Source organism: Corvus cornix, chromosome Z, assembly GCF_000738735.6.
Source record: "Corvus cornix cornix isolate S_Up_H32 chromosome Z, ASM73873v5, whole genome shotgun sequence".
NCBI classification, from domain to species: domain Eukaryota; kingdom Metazoa; phylum Chordata; class Aves; order Passeriformes; family Corvidae; genus Corvus; species Corvus cornix.
In genome coordinates, this window is record NC_046357.1 from 50,990,687 (window position 1) to 51,005,880 (window position 15,194).

Sequence of the window (15,194 nt, forward strand, 5' to 3'; positions counted from 1 at the left end):
GTTATTTTCTACTCTGGGCATCAGACTGAGTTCTGCTCTGGGAACTTCTGAGAGGACAAAGTCCACTATCATTGCGGAACACCTGGAAACACTCTGAGGGTGCTTGTGGTTGTCAGGTAAGGATCAGGTTAGGGCAGCCACAAGGCTGTGGACCAAGAAAGCTCCAGCATTTTCTAATGGAGATACTGCTACCCTTGATCTAGGGTGCTCAATCTAGGCTGCCCTTGATCTGGCCTTACTTGCAACTGATCCCTTATGAGGCAGGGCCAAGACCTTGTTAACTGGTGCCTGGAAAAGGCCTATCCCAGAACCAGACCAAGAGTACAGCCAAGCTTGTGCAGCAGATTCTGCAAGAGGATGCAAAGAAGGGGTCCTCACCTTAATTTGTTCCACCAAAAATAGCCTTAGGTATGGTGGTGACACGCTAGAGAGTAATTTTCTCCAGGGCTGGAGGAGCTGCCCTTCTCAGAGCAGAGGCTTTGATGCACATGGAGTTTTCAGTAGTGGATGCAGCTCTTCAAGTCATAGGCTGCAGTGCTCAATTCTTGATGCTAGGAGAGATAGCCTTTTTTCCTGTAGGTCTGTGGTCTTGGAGGAGCTCCACCATCAAGCACAGAATTACGTACTTGGTGAAAACAAGAGTGTTGTTGGAGATAGCCCAATAAGATGAGTGCTATCCTTATTTTTTCCCAGATTAGAGCAATATTGTGGTAAATTCCACAAAAACTTGAGTGGATGAGTCAGACTTATGTGCACAGGCCCTCATCCTTATAGAGAATTTTAACCACTGTGATACCTACTGGAGGGACAACGCAGTAGGGCATAAGCAATCCTGGAGGTTCCTGAAGTGCACTAAGAAGAACTTCCAGATTCAAATAATAGAGCAGCCAATGAGGAGAGATGCTGTGCTGGACCTCATTGCAGCAAAGAGGGGCTCTGTTGGGATGTAAAGGTCAAAGGCAACCTTGGCTGAGTGACCATGAGCTGCTGGAGTTCCAGATTTTGAGAGGAGGAAGAGGGCAAAAAACAAGTCCCAAGATCCTGGCCTTGAGATGAACAGACTTTAGCCCCTTTGCGAATCTGCTTCAAAGGGTCTCACAATACGACCAGAGGGAAGAATGGCGCAAGAAAGCTGGTTAATATTCTGGAATCGCCTCCTCCAAGTTCAGTTAATGGGGCAGGGAACCTGGTGACATAGGAAATGGAAAAAGATTAAGTACTAAGTGTCTTCTTCAGTCTCAGGCCACAGACACTTGGAGGAAAGTCTGGAGGAAGGAAGTGGAAGATGGTAAGGTCACAAGTTCATGGATCCTGACAGTGCGTACTCACAAGTGCTGTGGGAGCTGACTGATGTCATTGCAAAGTCATAATCTTTGAACAATCAGGACAACTGGAAGAAATGTTTGTGGACTGGAGAAAAGCAATGGTCACTCCTGTCTTACGGAAGAGCAAGAAAGAGGATCCAGGGAACTACAGGCTTGTCAGCTTCTCCTTGAGCCCCTGTGGGGCTGCGATGCACCATTTATTCCAGTCACACGAAGGAGATGAAGATGATCAGGGGTAGCCATGCTTGACAACCTGACCACCTTCTTTGATGAGATGATAGGATTGGTAGATAAGGGGCAAGGAGTGGATATTCCTCCTGTAGACCTCTCTAAGGCCTTTGACACTGTCTCCCGTAAGACCCTCACAGACAAGCTGATGAAGTATGGGCTGGAGGAGGAGACAGTGAGGTGAACTGAGAACTGGGTGAATAGCTGGGCCCAGAGGTTTGTGATCAGTTGAAGGTCAGTAACCTGTGATGTATTTCAGGGTCCTGCTGCCCTCTGGCATATCACAGGCTGGAGAAATGAGCTGGCAGGAACCTCATTAAGTTCAGCAGCGGGAAATGCAAAGTCCTGCACCTCAGGAGGAACAACCCCATGTACCAGTACATGCTAAAGGCATCCCAAGAGGAAAGATGCTTTCAGAAAAGGACCCCCCAGCTTGAACATGAGCCAGGAATGTGCCATTGGAACAACAAAGGCTAATGGTATCCTGGCCTGCATTAGAAGGAGTGCTGCCAGTAGGTCAAAGCAGGTGTTCCTCTCTCCTTAGCACTTTAGACGACATATCTGGAGTCATGTGCCTGATTCTGGGCTCCCCAGTACAAAAGAGGGATGCACATACTGGAGAGTGTCCAGCAAAGGGCCACTAAGATGATGAAGTCATCTCATACATGATCACCTCATACATGAGGAAAGGCCGAGGGAGCTAGGACTGTCCAGCCTGAAGTAGAGAAAGCTCAGACATGACATTGTCTATATATATATATATATATATATATATGTGTGTGTGTGTGTGTGTGTGTGTGTGTGTGTATGTGTGTATATATATATATATATGTATATAAACACAAAAGGGGAGGGTGAAAGGAAGACATGGACTGTTTTCAGTAGTGTCAGGTTAAAATATCAGAGACAATGTGCACAAACTCAAACATGTGAGGTTCCTTCTGAACACCAGGAAATACCAATTTTTTTTTTTTTAACTGTGTGGATAATTGAGCACTAGCACAGTTCACCCAGAGAGGCTGTGGAGTGTCAAACCTTGGAGACATTCAAAAGCCATCTGGACATGGCCCTGGGCAACAGGCTCTATCTATGTGGCCCTGCCTGAGCAGGGAGGGTTGGACCCGAGGACAGCCAGAGGCCGTGCCCAACCTCAGCCATTTTGTGACTCTATGCTTGTTTATTTATTTAATTTTTTTTTAATCTTTGAGGGCAGGGAGGGGCACAGTAGAAGAACAAAATATATTAAGGATTTGGTCATTCAGTAATATTCACTTTGGAACCTACAGAGCATGCTTACAGCCTGATTCAACAAAAGCACAGCTGAGTCTTCTGTAATAAAAACTAAACAGTACTTTTGCCTCACCTTGAGTCTGCAAAGAAAGGGACAGAGCAAAATACAGAGCAATGCATAAGCAGTAGTGTGAATACAGACAGGTGTGCAGGAACAGGCTCAATAGGCAGGGCAAATATAAACTAGCTTATGTGAACATGTAGGCTAAATGGAACTTGAAGGCAGCAGTACTCTATGTATCTGTAAGGTGGTGAAAGTAACTCCCCTTGCCCTTGGACTGAATCCTTTGGCCCATAAGTGCAAGATACCATACTTGTACTTGTCAACTGTATGGTACAGTTCCTACACCTGTTTTATTCTGTAGACTTTCTGTAGTGGTTCTTCAAGGCTTGTTTTGTTTTGTTCTGAATACCTTCAATATTTCACCCATATCAGTGATGGAAACAGCCATGTGAGGTAGGTGTTGCTTTTGCACAATATTGTTAGTAATTTCCTGTGCTCTACTTTATCACTGAATTGAACCCGTGGATAGGGAAGGAACATACACTATGAAATGACTTACCCTCCTTCTTCCGAGTATTTGTGACCAAAGGCAAGGATGTCAGATGCTCGGCCACTGCCATCGCATATCACAACAGGAACGGGAGGAGTGTCTCGCAAGTACTCCAGAACAATGGAGATGACATTGGGACCTCCTTCCACAATAAGGGCCACCACTGGAACCCCTTGGCCAATTCCTGGAGCAAAAGAAAGAAAGAAACAAACCAAACCAAACGAAAACAACACAAAACAAAACAGCCAACCAACCAAATAAACCACACACACACAAAACAAATAAATTAAAAAATGCAACAAAAAAGAAACAAAAAATGCAAAGCCAGCAAGGCAAACAAAACATAACAGAAGACAGAAGAAAAAAATATCAGACTGAAATAACTGCATTATGACTGTACAATGTTATGTTAGAGAAAATGCATTCCGAGAATCAGATATTTTAAGGACAGATGGGACCAGTGTAGTCATCTCATCAGTTCCACCACATAAACCAGTATTTTCTAGGATTATCTTCTGTTTTAAATACAATAGTTATGTTTAAATAGATGATGATTTTTTTTCTTTTAAAGATCAAGTCTTGTTTTGAAATCATGAAGAAGTTACTGCATTTCTTCCTAACATGTTCATAATCAAGACTCTATTCTTGCTTGTAGTCTAGGTTTTGTATGATGTCAGTTTCCCTTCTTTGGGTCTTCCAAAAGTTTTGCTTGCTGTTTCAAAATCACCTCTATGGTATTTTTCCTGCTGTATTGGAGGTTGCAGCTAGGTAGCCCTTTAACCTTCTCTTAATAAACTAAACACTTTCTGTTACAAGTTAGTACTAGTTTTTCAGTTCTAGTCAGCCTCACAGTTTCTCTCTGAATTCTCTCCAATTTGCAGCATATTTGTTGATTTGCAGACCCCATACTGGGAACATTGCTCCAAAGAGAGCTGAACTAGTGCTTAACCAAACGAGAGGAATCTTCATTTTAAGCAGTTTCAATGTAATTTCATGGGAACCCTCTGCAAATTTGCAGCACAGACTGCCAGGAAAGTTGTGTGGATTTAGAGAAAGGCAATCTGACACCAGGCTGGTGTTAACACAGCTGAAGAAGTTTTTCTGGTATTCACTTCTTGACCAATTGAGACTGGGGACATTCAAAAGGACTCAAGCAATAGAAGGAGCTGAAAATTTTCTATTAGCATTTTTTTCCTGACTTTTTTTTTTTCTTTTAAAATAGCTTTTTCTAAGAAAACCTATATGCATTCTGCACAAAATTCTGACATTTCATGGGAAAATGAAAATAAAAAGATTGTCCTACGCTGTTAACAGCTGGGTTGGAAAAAGTTGCAGAAAGCCAACAGTAACAACTGTTAATATGTCTGCTCAAGTTTCCATTTGGAGAGAGTTCAATTCCCAGAAGCAAAGGTAAGCCTGTGAGGCTGGAACATTAAATCTGGTTAGACCCCCTAGAAATATTAATAGATCAAATGATTTTCAATAATTTTAAGGACTTGAATTACTGACAAAAACGAGATGAATTATTCTTTAAGAAAGAAAGAAAGAAAGAAAGAAAGAAACCTAGTTCATATATTTAAGAGGAAAATACTCTTAACACTTCCTGAACCATTTTGTAAGCAAACATCATGTTTCCTGAAGTAATTCTCAGCATACCTTGTTATGCCTCTATCTAGTGTTAGTTTTTGGCTTTTCTGTCATATACCTTAAGTAAAATGTGTGGTGTTTATTTATGTTAAGAAAACTACAGGCAGAATTATAAGATGTAGGCTAGTGAAAGAGCATAAGGAGGGTGGAATATAAGAAGGTGATCAACAGAACGATTTGCACAGAGCTCAAGGGTTAATTTTTTCTAATAACATTAAGGACTTCCCTGAATTGCTGCTCTACTCAATCTAGACACCTGCTAATAAAATAATATTAAGAAGTACTCTTAGTCATGTCTGGATGGGTATGGATGACATTGAGGATTAATAGAAAATGAGGAAGTTCACAATCTGAGATGGAAAGTCATTTACTTGGTGTTTAATAAATCCTTCTGTAAACTGGGAACTCATTAGGAGGAAATACTAGAAAAGCTGATGACAAGAGAACTGTCTTTGGTATAGCAAGACCACTAGGAAAAGTTACGATCCTGGAATACACACAGCAAAATATTTTCAGTAGGAAACAGGGGCAATTCAGTGCCATTATGCAAGCCACTCAGGAAATTCCATGCAAAATGCTATCTGTACCTATGCTCAGCCTTGTTCAGAAAGAACAAACTGGAATGAATGGAGGAAAAAGCCAAAAGGAGTGTATGGGGAATAAAAACTTCACCTTATGAGACAAGATTCAGTGAGTTTGGGTCATCTTCCTTAGAAAATTAGAGGGGCAAAGACACCATGACTGAATACTGCCATGACATACAGCCATTAGAAGTTAACAGTTTTAGATGGATCTCAGAAGATTCCTGGTTATCAGAGGAGTGAAGTCTTTACAGCCCGCTTGTAAGACTAAAAGGGAAAGCTTTTTGTATTGAAATGATGCTCTGATGCTCACTAATCATAACAGCTGCAGTTGCCTTATGTATCTCAAAGTGTTCCTGAAGCAGGTTCTGTCCTTCTTTTGGAAGTCTGTTCATTTCCTGTGTCTTCTACTTGATACGGATCAGCTAAATAATTCTAATAATATAAGTGATTATGGTTAGTCTAAGCAGCTGAACTATTTTTGCCTTTTTGGGCCATTTGAAAACATATCTACAATTCCTCTTGCAACCTTTGATTTTCCTTTCAAAATTTTTTTAAACTTTTTATTAATTTTTTTTTTTTTTTAAATTTAAGCTGTTACAGTCACAAGAGTTGCCTGGAATACAAAAGTTCTCTGCAAGTGTTCCAGTTGTGTTTCACTGTGGTTGATCAGGTGGCAGTTTTTCTGTTCTTTAGAAACATATTCAGCATGAAAACAATCCTTTAATTCAAGGCTAGTAAAATAAAACGACTTTTCTCCAATTCAGACTTCAATGAAACTTTGTAGCTTTAAGTTAAAAAAACCTCCAAACTCATGCTAACCTTGGTTTATCATACACATTAAGTTCCCAATCGAAGTTCAAATCTTTTATCATTCTTGTACATTTCTCTGTGAAATAGAAAAGGTTTAAAAACAAACTTGATATCTATATCTCATTTTCCTTTGGGAAATTCTCTCTGAGTTTCAGCAAATAGATGATTTTTTATTTTAATCTTCATTGTTCACTGTAAATAATTTTGGTTTTGAAAAAACTATTGTTTCTTTAGTTTGGAGGGCAAATTATTCCAGTTAATTTCTGAAATTAGAAATAATATTTAAAATTAGTTAATAATACTTTACTGATATTTCTTCAAAGTATAACCATTTCTGTCTTTCAGGAAAGTTCTCCAGACTATAGCTGTCTGATTCCTAATGTTATGAACTTCCACAGATTTATGATAATTAATTTCTGAGCAGTGATGGTATCCACAGCACGAAAGAAAGTCAATAGACACAGTGAAAAAACAAAAAATTATGCCTGCTTGAGTACCTCAGAATTTCAAAATATGGGTTAGTGGGAATTACCACATCCTCAGCTTTCTGTGATGCTCCCAATCATATTTAAATTAGTTATGACATTATATTCATTTTGGAAAAAATACTTAGCTACTTATACCAAGAATGTCTGCAGCTCAATAACTCTCAGCCAAAATGCAAAGTAGATCTGAATTAAACTTTTAGATGTCTTGATACTAAAAATTCCTGGATGCTTCCCTGCTGCTACATATTAGGAATTTAGAAATGAATGTAGAGGGTCTGCAGGAAAATTTCAGTGCATCTGAAGACACTGACTGACTATACGAACACTGCATTTACAACTATGTTGAATATATGTTGAAATTGAGAACTGACTGTGCTTTGCCTTAATGTAACAGTGGGACAATTTGGAGAATGTTGGGATATGATGCCAGCAAGACAGAACCTCTGACTTTGAAAAAAAGCTGATGGACCTCTCTTTAACTGCTAATCAAATGCGTTTCCTACTAAATCTCCTCAGAAATAAAATCATCAGAAATGATCTGTAAGAGTTCTATTTCAGCTTGTGCATGCACAGTAGATGATAGTCTGCAAAGAAGGGGCTGGCAGTGCCTGATAGATCCACAGGGAGCCTTTGGTTTCAGACACTTCATTTGGAAAGATAATGTCAGGCTGTGAGGTGAGGTCCTAAATGTGAAGGTAATACATTCCTTACAATGTCAAGGACATCACCACAAAAAGAGCTTCTTGCTCGAGTTGAGATTGTCAGAAAGGAGGCAGCACCAAAACAAAACCTTGCTGATATAAAACTGGACTACAGTACCGGACCTGCTGTCTCCTAGCACACATCTGGAAGGTGGGAACTTTATGCCAAGCACTAAAATGGACACTCCAATAAATCAACAAGGAAGAAGTTTTCCCTTCATGTGTTTTTGTGGAATTTACCACAAAATTGCCCTAATCTGGGCAAAACTAAGGATAGGACTCATCTTTTTTGGCTATCTTCAACAACACAGTTGTTTTCACTAAGTAAGTACTGTAAAAGTATGCAACCTTAAAAATTGTGTGTTTCACATTTTATTAACTGGAAAGAGAGTAGCATTAATGCACTCCACTGAAATACTGCCCAATATAAGACTGCAGGGAAACTTTTTTGGTACAGGGCAATGCAGTGTTATCAGGAAAGACTCTCTGTCACTTGGTGATGTCTCCCAAACATAGAAGAAAGTACAATTCATTTTCACATATATGGGTATATTTTTCTGTTTCCTAGAAGGCATTAAATGACATGTTACTCTGCTTTTTTTTTAATACCCTTTGTAGGGAAACCTTTTAAGTTCAGGTGAATTATTTTTAAATGTCTGAAAAATTATGGACAACTGAGAGTTACATGGAGGATTTATTTTTAAATTTATTTAATTCACTGTTTTTTCAGCATTTCTAGATGAGCTTTGGTTTCAAAAAATCTTTCCTCCTTTTCCTTTTGGAAGATGGAGAAAAGTCTTGTTAGCAGTATATCTGTGGACTTGAAAATGGCTGTGAATAACTATTGTGTTATAATTGTGATATTTAGCTAACTGTACTTATATTTCAAGATGATAAATATCTGATTGCAAAATCAAGGGTCTTCCAACTTAAGAGTGGTCTCTGCATTTTTATTCTGTGTTATTAAAAATAGTTTGTTAAGTAGAAAGGGGATGTTTTTTCCCTCAGATTTTCAAAAGAAATATTTAGTTTGTATTTAATAGCAGGTATGTCTGAAACATCTCATACTAACTGGCATATTACTATTTAATAAGCTCTTCAATTCACATACTGAATTCTTAATATTCAAAACTAAAGGTAGCCTCTCATGACTGCATTAATAGAATACAGAAAAAAAGTTATTATTTTTACTCAATATAATGATTCATGCAAAAAAAAGGAGTACCAAAGACCTGAGGCTCATCAGTATTCCTAATTCCTAAGAACTTGTATTTTGAGTACTTCAGTAAGTACGGATTTTTGCAGGGTAGATTAGACTGCTTAGTGTTTCACAGTGTCAGGTATTGTGGATACTGCTGGTGAAATTAGACAGCAATATTGTCTAAAAGATTTATGTGGTCAACTTAAAGCTTCATTACTGTGTTATTGCCTTTGTGGTCAGCAGCTGAGCCAGTGAGACTTTCCAACAATGCTGATTCCAGGAAGGTATGTACACATCAGAACATTTTTCTCAATGTGCAGCAAATAGCACTTTTAGGCCTTCATGCTGTTATAAAAAAAAAATAACATAATTTCCCCCTTGACACAGCAGTAATGCATAAATACGTGAATTAAAATAATAAAGTAGAAGGAATGAGTAAATTTGGAAATGGAAGGAAGGAAAGCTGCATAATGTCTGTGTTGTGTGAAAAGGCACTAAAAAATATCTACCATGCTTTGCAGAAGCTCTACTTAGTTTTCCCTGTTCTTGGAAAAACATGAATATTTTATATTGTGTGAGTATATTTATAAATAATGTATAACTGCCTTATAAATTATTACTAATTCTTTTAGTGAAGAGCTAAGTATGAGTTACCCACGTTCTTATAGACCAACAAGTGAATAAAATACCTCATTTACTACAAAATGCATTTACTACTCATGTTTTTAAGCATGCTTATAAGAGTAACTGGGATATATCGCTATGTTGTATACTATCTGTAAGTTCAGCCCTGAGTTCAGTCAAATAAAACAGAGGCTCTAGTTGACTACCCCTGACAGAAATGTCTCTAATTTCAGTATCTTAACACTGGGTGGTGGTAGGCACATCTGAGCTGATTTCCTGCAGGCCACCTTTGCTCCTTCATCGGGGTCAGATATGTTGGTGTGAGTTGCCCTATATTAATTTCCTTTTTCTACCTGGAAATTTTGACTGGAGAGTTTCATAATTATTTGGATTTGTTTGGGATGCTGGGGCCTCTGTCTGTCCTGCTGGAGGAGTTGCTGCACAGAGCTAGCACAGGAGTGGCGTACAGCTGGGAGCCTGTGTCACACCTCATGCACAACGTGCAGCTGTATAGCAAGATCTCCAGAAGCTGGAGGCAATGGAGGAACGTTGGGCTTAAGGTACACATAAGACAGAATCACTGTGTACATACTGAGAGAGCCCAAACTGTCCCAGAGAAGGGGCAGAATAAGCCTGCACAAACCTTCACAGGATGCACATGCAGACAACCTGACAGCTCAATGTCATTTCCTAACAAGGCACACACTGATCACCTGTGCAATGTAGAAACAGGATTCTCAGCCTTCCTAGAAAACCTGAGCCTACCCTAGGCAAGTGCAGGGATGTAAGAGGCATCACTGAGCTGGAAGGGCTCGTCAGGTCTTCAGGAAAGCAGGTATATTGCATGAGCAAGGAGCCTCCAAAGTTTTGCACAGGCCTACGGTCCACAGATTGCTAAATCTTCCTGCACCCAGATGTACTGTGGATGGTGGGGCACAAAAATTAGCGGGTTTTTTCACTGGTCATCATATCCTGGGTTTGCACGTGCCTATCTCAGATAATGAGACAATGGACTCTTAGCAGTAGAAAATTCCTATGACAGGCTTTAGATTTGTTTCAGACCTTCACCTTGTGTGCACCCTGCAAAAGATCTACCACTTGTGGGCAAGAACTACCTTTCTAACTGCAAAATTCTCTTAGGGTAATGGCTTCTGTTAGCGGTAAACTCAATGGTCTCTTACTTACTGACAAATAAACAAGTCCAAAAATATGAATCAACAGGTATATCCATGTTAGAGTTCCTACAAGTGTTTGCCAGTGCACGGCACATGGACAGGCACATAGACCATTTTGCACAAATGCTCCATAGTGTAAAAAACCCTTAATTGCATTGAACAGATGACGTGTTCCCAGATACAGGCTATTAATTCAACAGATGAGGTTATACTTCAGGAATTTTTAATGCAAGCATTGTTTATCTGAGGTATTTAGTAGAAAATCTCATTTAATTGTCAGTGGACGATTGATGAAAGTGTTGTGAAGTTCAATAAAAATATTGATGCAGTTAGAAGAACTTTGACAGCTTTAAACTACAATTTGATCAAACATGATCTTAGTTTTAACCTAAATACATATGATGAACTATGGTTTTTGAGGGGATATTGACTAATAAGCCTTATTCATTCGTATTTGAAACATGGCAAAATACCATTCCCTTACGATTTTTTGAGAGGGTTAAGGCGTCTTGAAACTCCAATAATAATTTGGGGGTTCTGGTAAGTTAATGAAAAATTAAGTCCTTAGCTCAAGAAGTCGTTTTAGAAGTCCAGTTTCTAGGCTATTGCTGTGCTTCATGGGACAAGCAGAGTACGCAGCAGTGTGATGTATTAACAACGGCTGAAAGAAACACACCACACAAAATCTGTGGCTTTCAGAAACATTTCAGTCCAAGTGTTTGCATAGTGCTTGGATATCCTACTGCAAGCTACCTACACAGAATGGATAAACAATTAAACATGACCTGGAATTTTAATATGCAGAAGTCCTAGTGTAAGCCTAAAAGATTGAGGAAAATAATTTTTAATTTCTCAAATAATATTTGCCTTACAGTAATACAGAGTCAACAAATACTGCTCTTTGGTTGTTAATACAGCATGTCTAACCACATGGTAAGTGATGTTTAAAGAGATTTAAAATGGTATTGGATTTACAACAGTCGTTAAAAGGTTTGACCACACAAATATGTCTGCTTCACATCTGGATATCTATGTGGTACTCCATCTGGACCCAACTGGCTCAGAAAGGCTAAGTGTAACAGAGAACATCCTAAAATAATCCAGATCCTTCCTATTAGGTTACACTGAAATAACATTACAACTTGGGTTTTTTTCTAGGCAGTTGTTTTCAGCCTTCCAGCCTTTTTTGGAAACACCTCCTGATGTGTATGAAACCTTTTTGGCTAAAATATCAATAGCAAATAGCAAAGAGGTAAGATCACCTGCACATACAATATATCTGCATGCTCCAGCTCTGCAAATCACACCTGCAATATATTTACCACTAGAGCAATTACATTATTAACTATTAAGTGAAAATAACTGGAAAGGAAATGTGTCTTGCCTTCACTGGATGATGGAAAAGAATGCTGAGTCTTATTACCCAGAAGTACAGGAACATCTCCCAGATGTCACAACTAGTTCAAGCTTAATTTCACATAGCTGCACTTTTTGCAGTCAGCTCTCCCTTTTCTTTGCCCACTGTCTCCAGCATCTTTGCTAGAGCAGAACCTCTTATTCCAGACACGGCAAAGATAAGGTGGGTATTTCTTTTAATCCTTCAAGAACTGTTCAGTAACAAAAACAGAGAAACTTACTGATTAAAAAACAAAACAAAACAAAGTAGAAAAAAAACCGCATTCTACTCTTTTCTGAATACCTTTAATAGTTTTTATATCCAGAAATTAAGGGGAGCTTTCATTTGTTTGGTGAATTGTTGCATGCCCTGTGTCTAGAGAAATCAAACTGATCTGATAAACCAGTACAAAAAAGTCTAAGAAAGTTTGCTGTGTTTCTGAAATTCACAGAACTATTGGATTATGTGTGGTGGAATGACACACAACCACTACTAATAAATGTGGAAATTTATTTAAAATAATAAAGGAATAGCTTTTTATTTTAATTCTTTATTAGAAAGAATTCCTAATAAAGGAAAGTGCGCAACAATTTGACTTATTTTTTCCTTTCTATTTATTTTTTGACTTTTCTACTACAGGGTTGTTGAATATCATTTGCTATAATTTCCTTTTTATTTTCCTGCTTCCCAAATTTAAAATCAGTAGTATGAATTTTATTTTGTTCATCTTTGATTTTTTCCTCTGTAGTTTGCATTTGTTCTCCTTGCTCCTTAGTTAGTCTCACTTCCATTCTGCATTCTTATAATTTCCCTTTGGTAGCTCAATCACATTTTCACTTCCTCTCTGTCTCCTTCTCTTTAATCCATAATCTTCCTTCATCTCCTCTATTTTTAGTTTTCCTCTTTGCTAAGAGTATGATCGTATTACATTTGTCCCAGTCTGTTCTCCTCTCACTTCTGCCCTACCTTACTACTTTCACTATTTTCATTTGTTCAGTGCTCCTTCCTCACCTCTCTAAATCCACCTGTTGATGAATCTGCCATTGTACCAGACCTGTCATTGACAGACAAATTTGTGTACCTGACACCTGAAACCATATCTTCATTTAATACTGGACTGATCCAAAAAAATTCTCAAAGGGAAATCAAGGATGGTAACAAGAAAAGATTTGTGGTACCTTCTTTTGATTTTCGTACTTGTCTTTGCAAAAGGACAAAGTTCAGAGAGTTCTCAGAGGAAACATGACATGGGAGCAGTCTATGTAAGACTGAACTCTGGGATTTGTGAGCCTCACAAGCATCCAAGTAACCACCCACTTGGTTACTTTCTATATAATGGCAACACACAGTTCAAAGCTGGCACTTCAAGTTCAAAGACACACACACACACACACACACAAACACAGAGAGAGAACCTTTGTAGATTTCAGTCAAAACCTGCCATATCTGTCCTTGCAGTCAAATGCTTGCTAGGGCAGTACCAGAGGACCTAACTGGTTTCACCCTTCTTGGAGCTTATCGCCCACAGGCAATGGCCTAAGACACGCAGGAGCAACTACAGCTTCAGAAATTCTCACATTCTGTCTGATCTTCCCTGGAGCTTTCTCTGGCTCCCTTTGAATGTGAGCACAGCCACATATTGTACACGGTACTTTAGAAAGTTATCAATCACACTGTAACATAATCAAATTCTATACTACCTCATATTACATATTGAAGTGTTTTACCTTGTTGTATTTTGCTTATTTTTCAACATATTTGACACTATATAATCTCAGAAAATTATCCCTTATTCTCACCTGTTTTAGAAAACTACAGCAGGTGAGATACAGAACAGCAAAAATTTGGTTAAAATGGATTCATCCTAAAATAATATTTCTAAGTTTTCCAGCTTTAAGAATTCAATAAATCTAAAATGTCCAAAAATTAGGGAGCTGAAATGAGCTGTACTCTTTCTCTTCTGTATAAATCATATACTTATTTGTGAAAAAACATATGTTTGAAAAAAAATCATCAGTTTAAAGTCAAGTCCGTGAACAGAATTTATAGATCCACTTGCATGGGTGTATTGTGTGCTTCAAGAATGGTATTTAACCTAGTGCTTTCCCAGCCCTTTATGAGATATGTTTGTCTCCAATGCCTGATCAACAAACATCATGATGCTTTTGATGAAATAACCCCAAGTTTCCAATCTCTAGCAAAATCTGAAACGAGTCAAATTTCAGAGAGTTCTAGGTTTTACTGAAATTTCACAGGAGTCAAATTTTCAGTCTTGCAGCAGACTTCCTCCCCTAGAAAGTAGTCTGCACCTAGATCTTCCCAGCTATGTAGTTATGAAAATGCATCTAGGACTGCACAGAACATGAAGAAAAAATCTGAATCAAATGAGAATTCCAATGCATTTGATGATGATGTAATGGTCAGAGAAGATGCCAGTGATGACAGTTGAACGTCCCTTTGCCTTCCCAGCCCCCTTCATATATTCTCAGGCATAGGATGACAAAGGGAAGTCCACGGGTCACATGAACAGGTATTGTTGACATATTATCCTGTCTAAACTGCCTTCTTTATCTAATCAAATCACCCAACTTTATCCATCAATTCCTTACTCAGAGGCAACTTTTTCTCACAGGCCTACTAAAACTCAGCTACATTAACCGGCTCCATGAAGAAGAAAGACTAAATACAAGGACACAGGTCCCAATGCCTAGGGTCTGTCTGTTTCTCAAATAGCATGTAGTGGAGGTAGAGCAAACCTTCAGCACCAAATGGCATGTTTAAAATTAGAATAATTGCAGCATGACAATGAATGGAGTAAAACTCGTCATTAAGTGCTATGTGGTCTGGATCTACATAACCTAAGAACTTGGTGTGGTCAACTTTCTAATAAATACCAATATGCTTCAGTGTGTACGAACTGACCTAGCAGTGTAAAGTGGTTCTTGTAAGCTTCAAAAAGGCTAAAGAATGTATTGATTAAAACATTTATAAAACATTAAAAAGTTAAAAAAATATATAAAATAAAGCAAACTACTTCAAACTTTCTGACCTTTTGAAGGGGTCTATTTCCAATTACACATACACTGCCTTTACATCCTCTGGCTCAACATTCTAGTTTCAAATATGTTTTCGGTTACACATCCACATTTTTACATTATTTCTGGCTCTCTT

The 15,194-nt window shown here is 38.5% G+C and overlaps 1 protein-coding gene across 5 annotated transcripts in view; it reads right to left on the minus strand.

Annotated features, from left to right (window-relative positions):
- The window catches only part of TRPM3 (transient receptor potential cation channel subfamily M member 3), a 397,831-nt gene that overhangs the window by 100,183 nt on the left and 282,454 nt on the right, over nt 1-15,194 (minus strand). For all 5 annotated transcript variants that reach the window (XM_039567684.1, XM_039567686.1, XM_010393073.4 and 2 more), the window contains exon 7: nt 3,407-3,581. In XM_039567684.1, the coding sequence (XP_039423618.1) occupies nt 3,407-3,581 (175 nt within the window). The remainder of the gene's footprint in view (nt 1-3,406; nt 3,582-15,194) is intronic.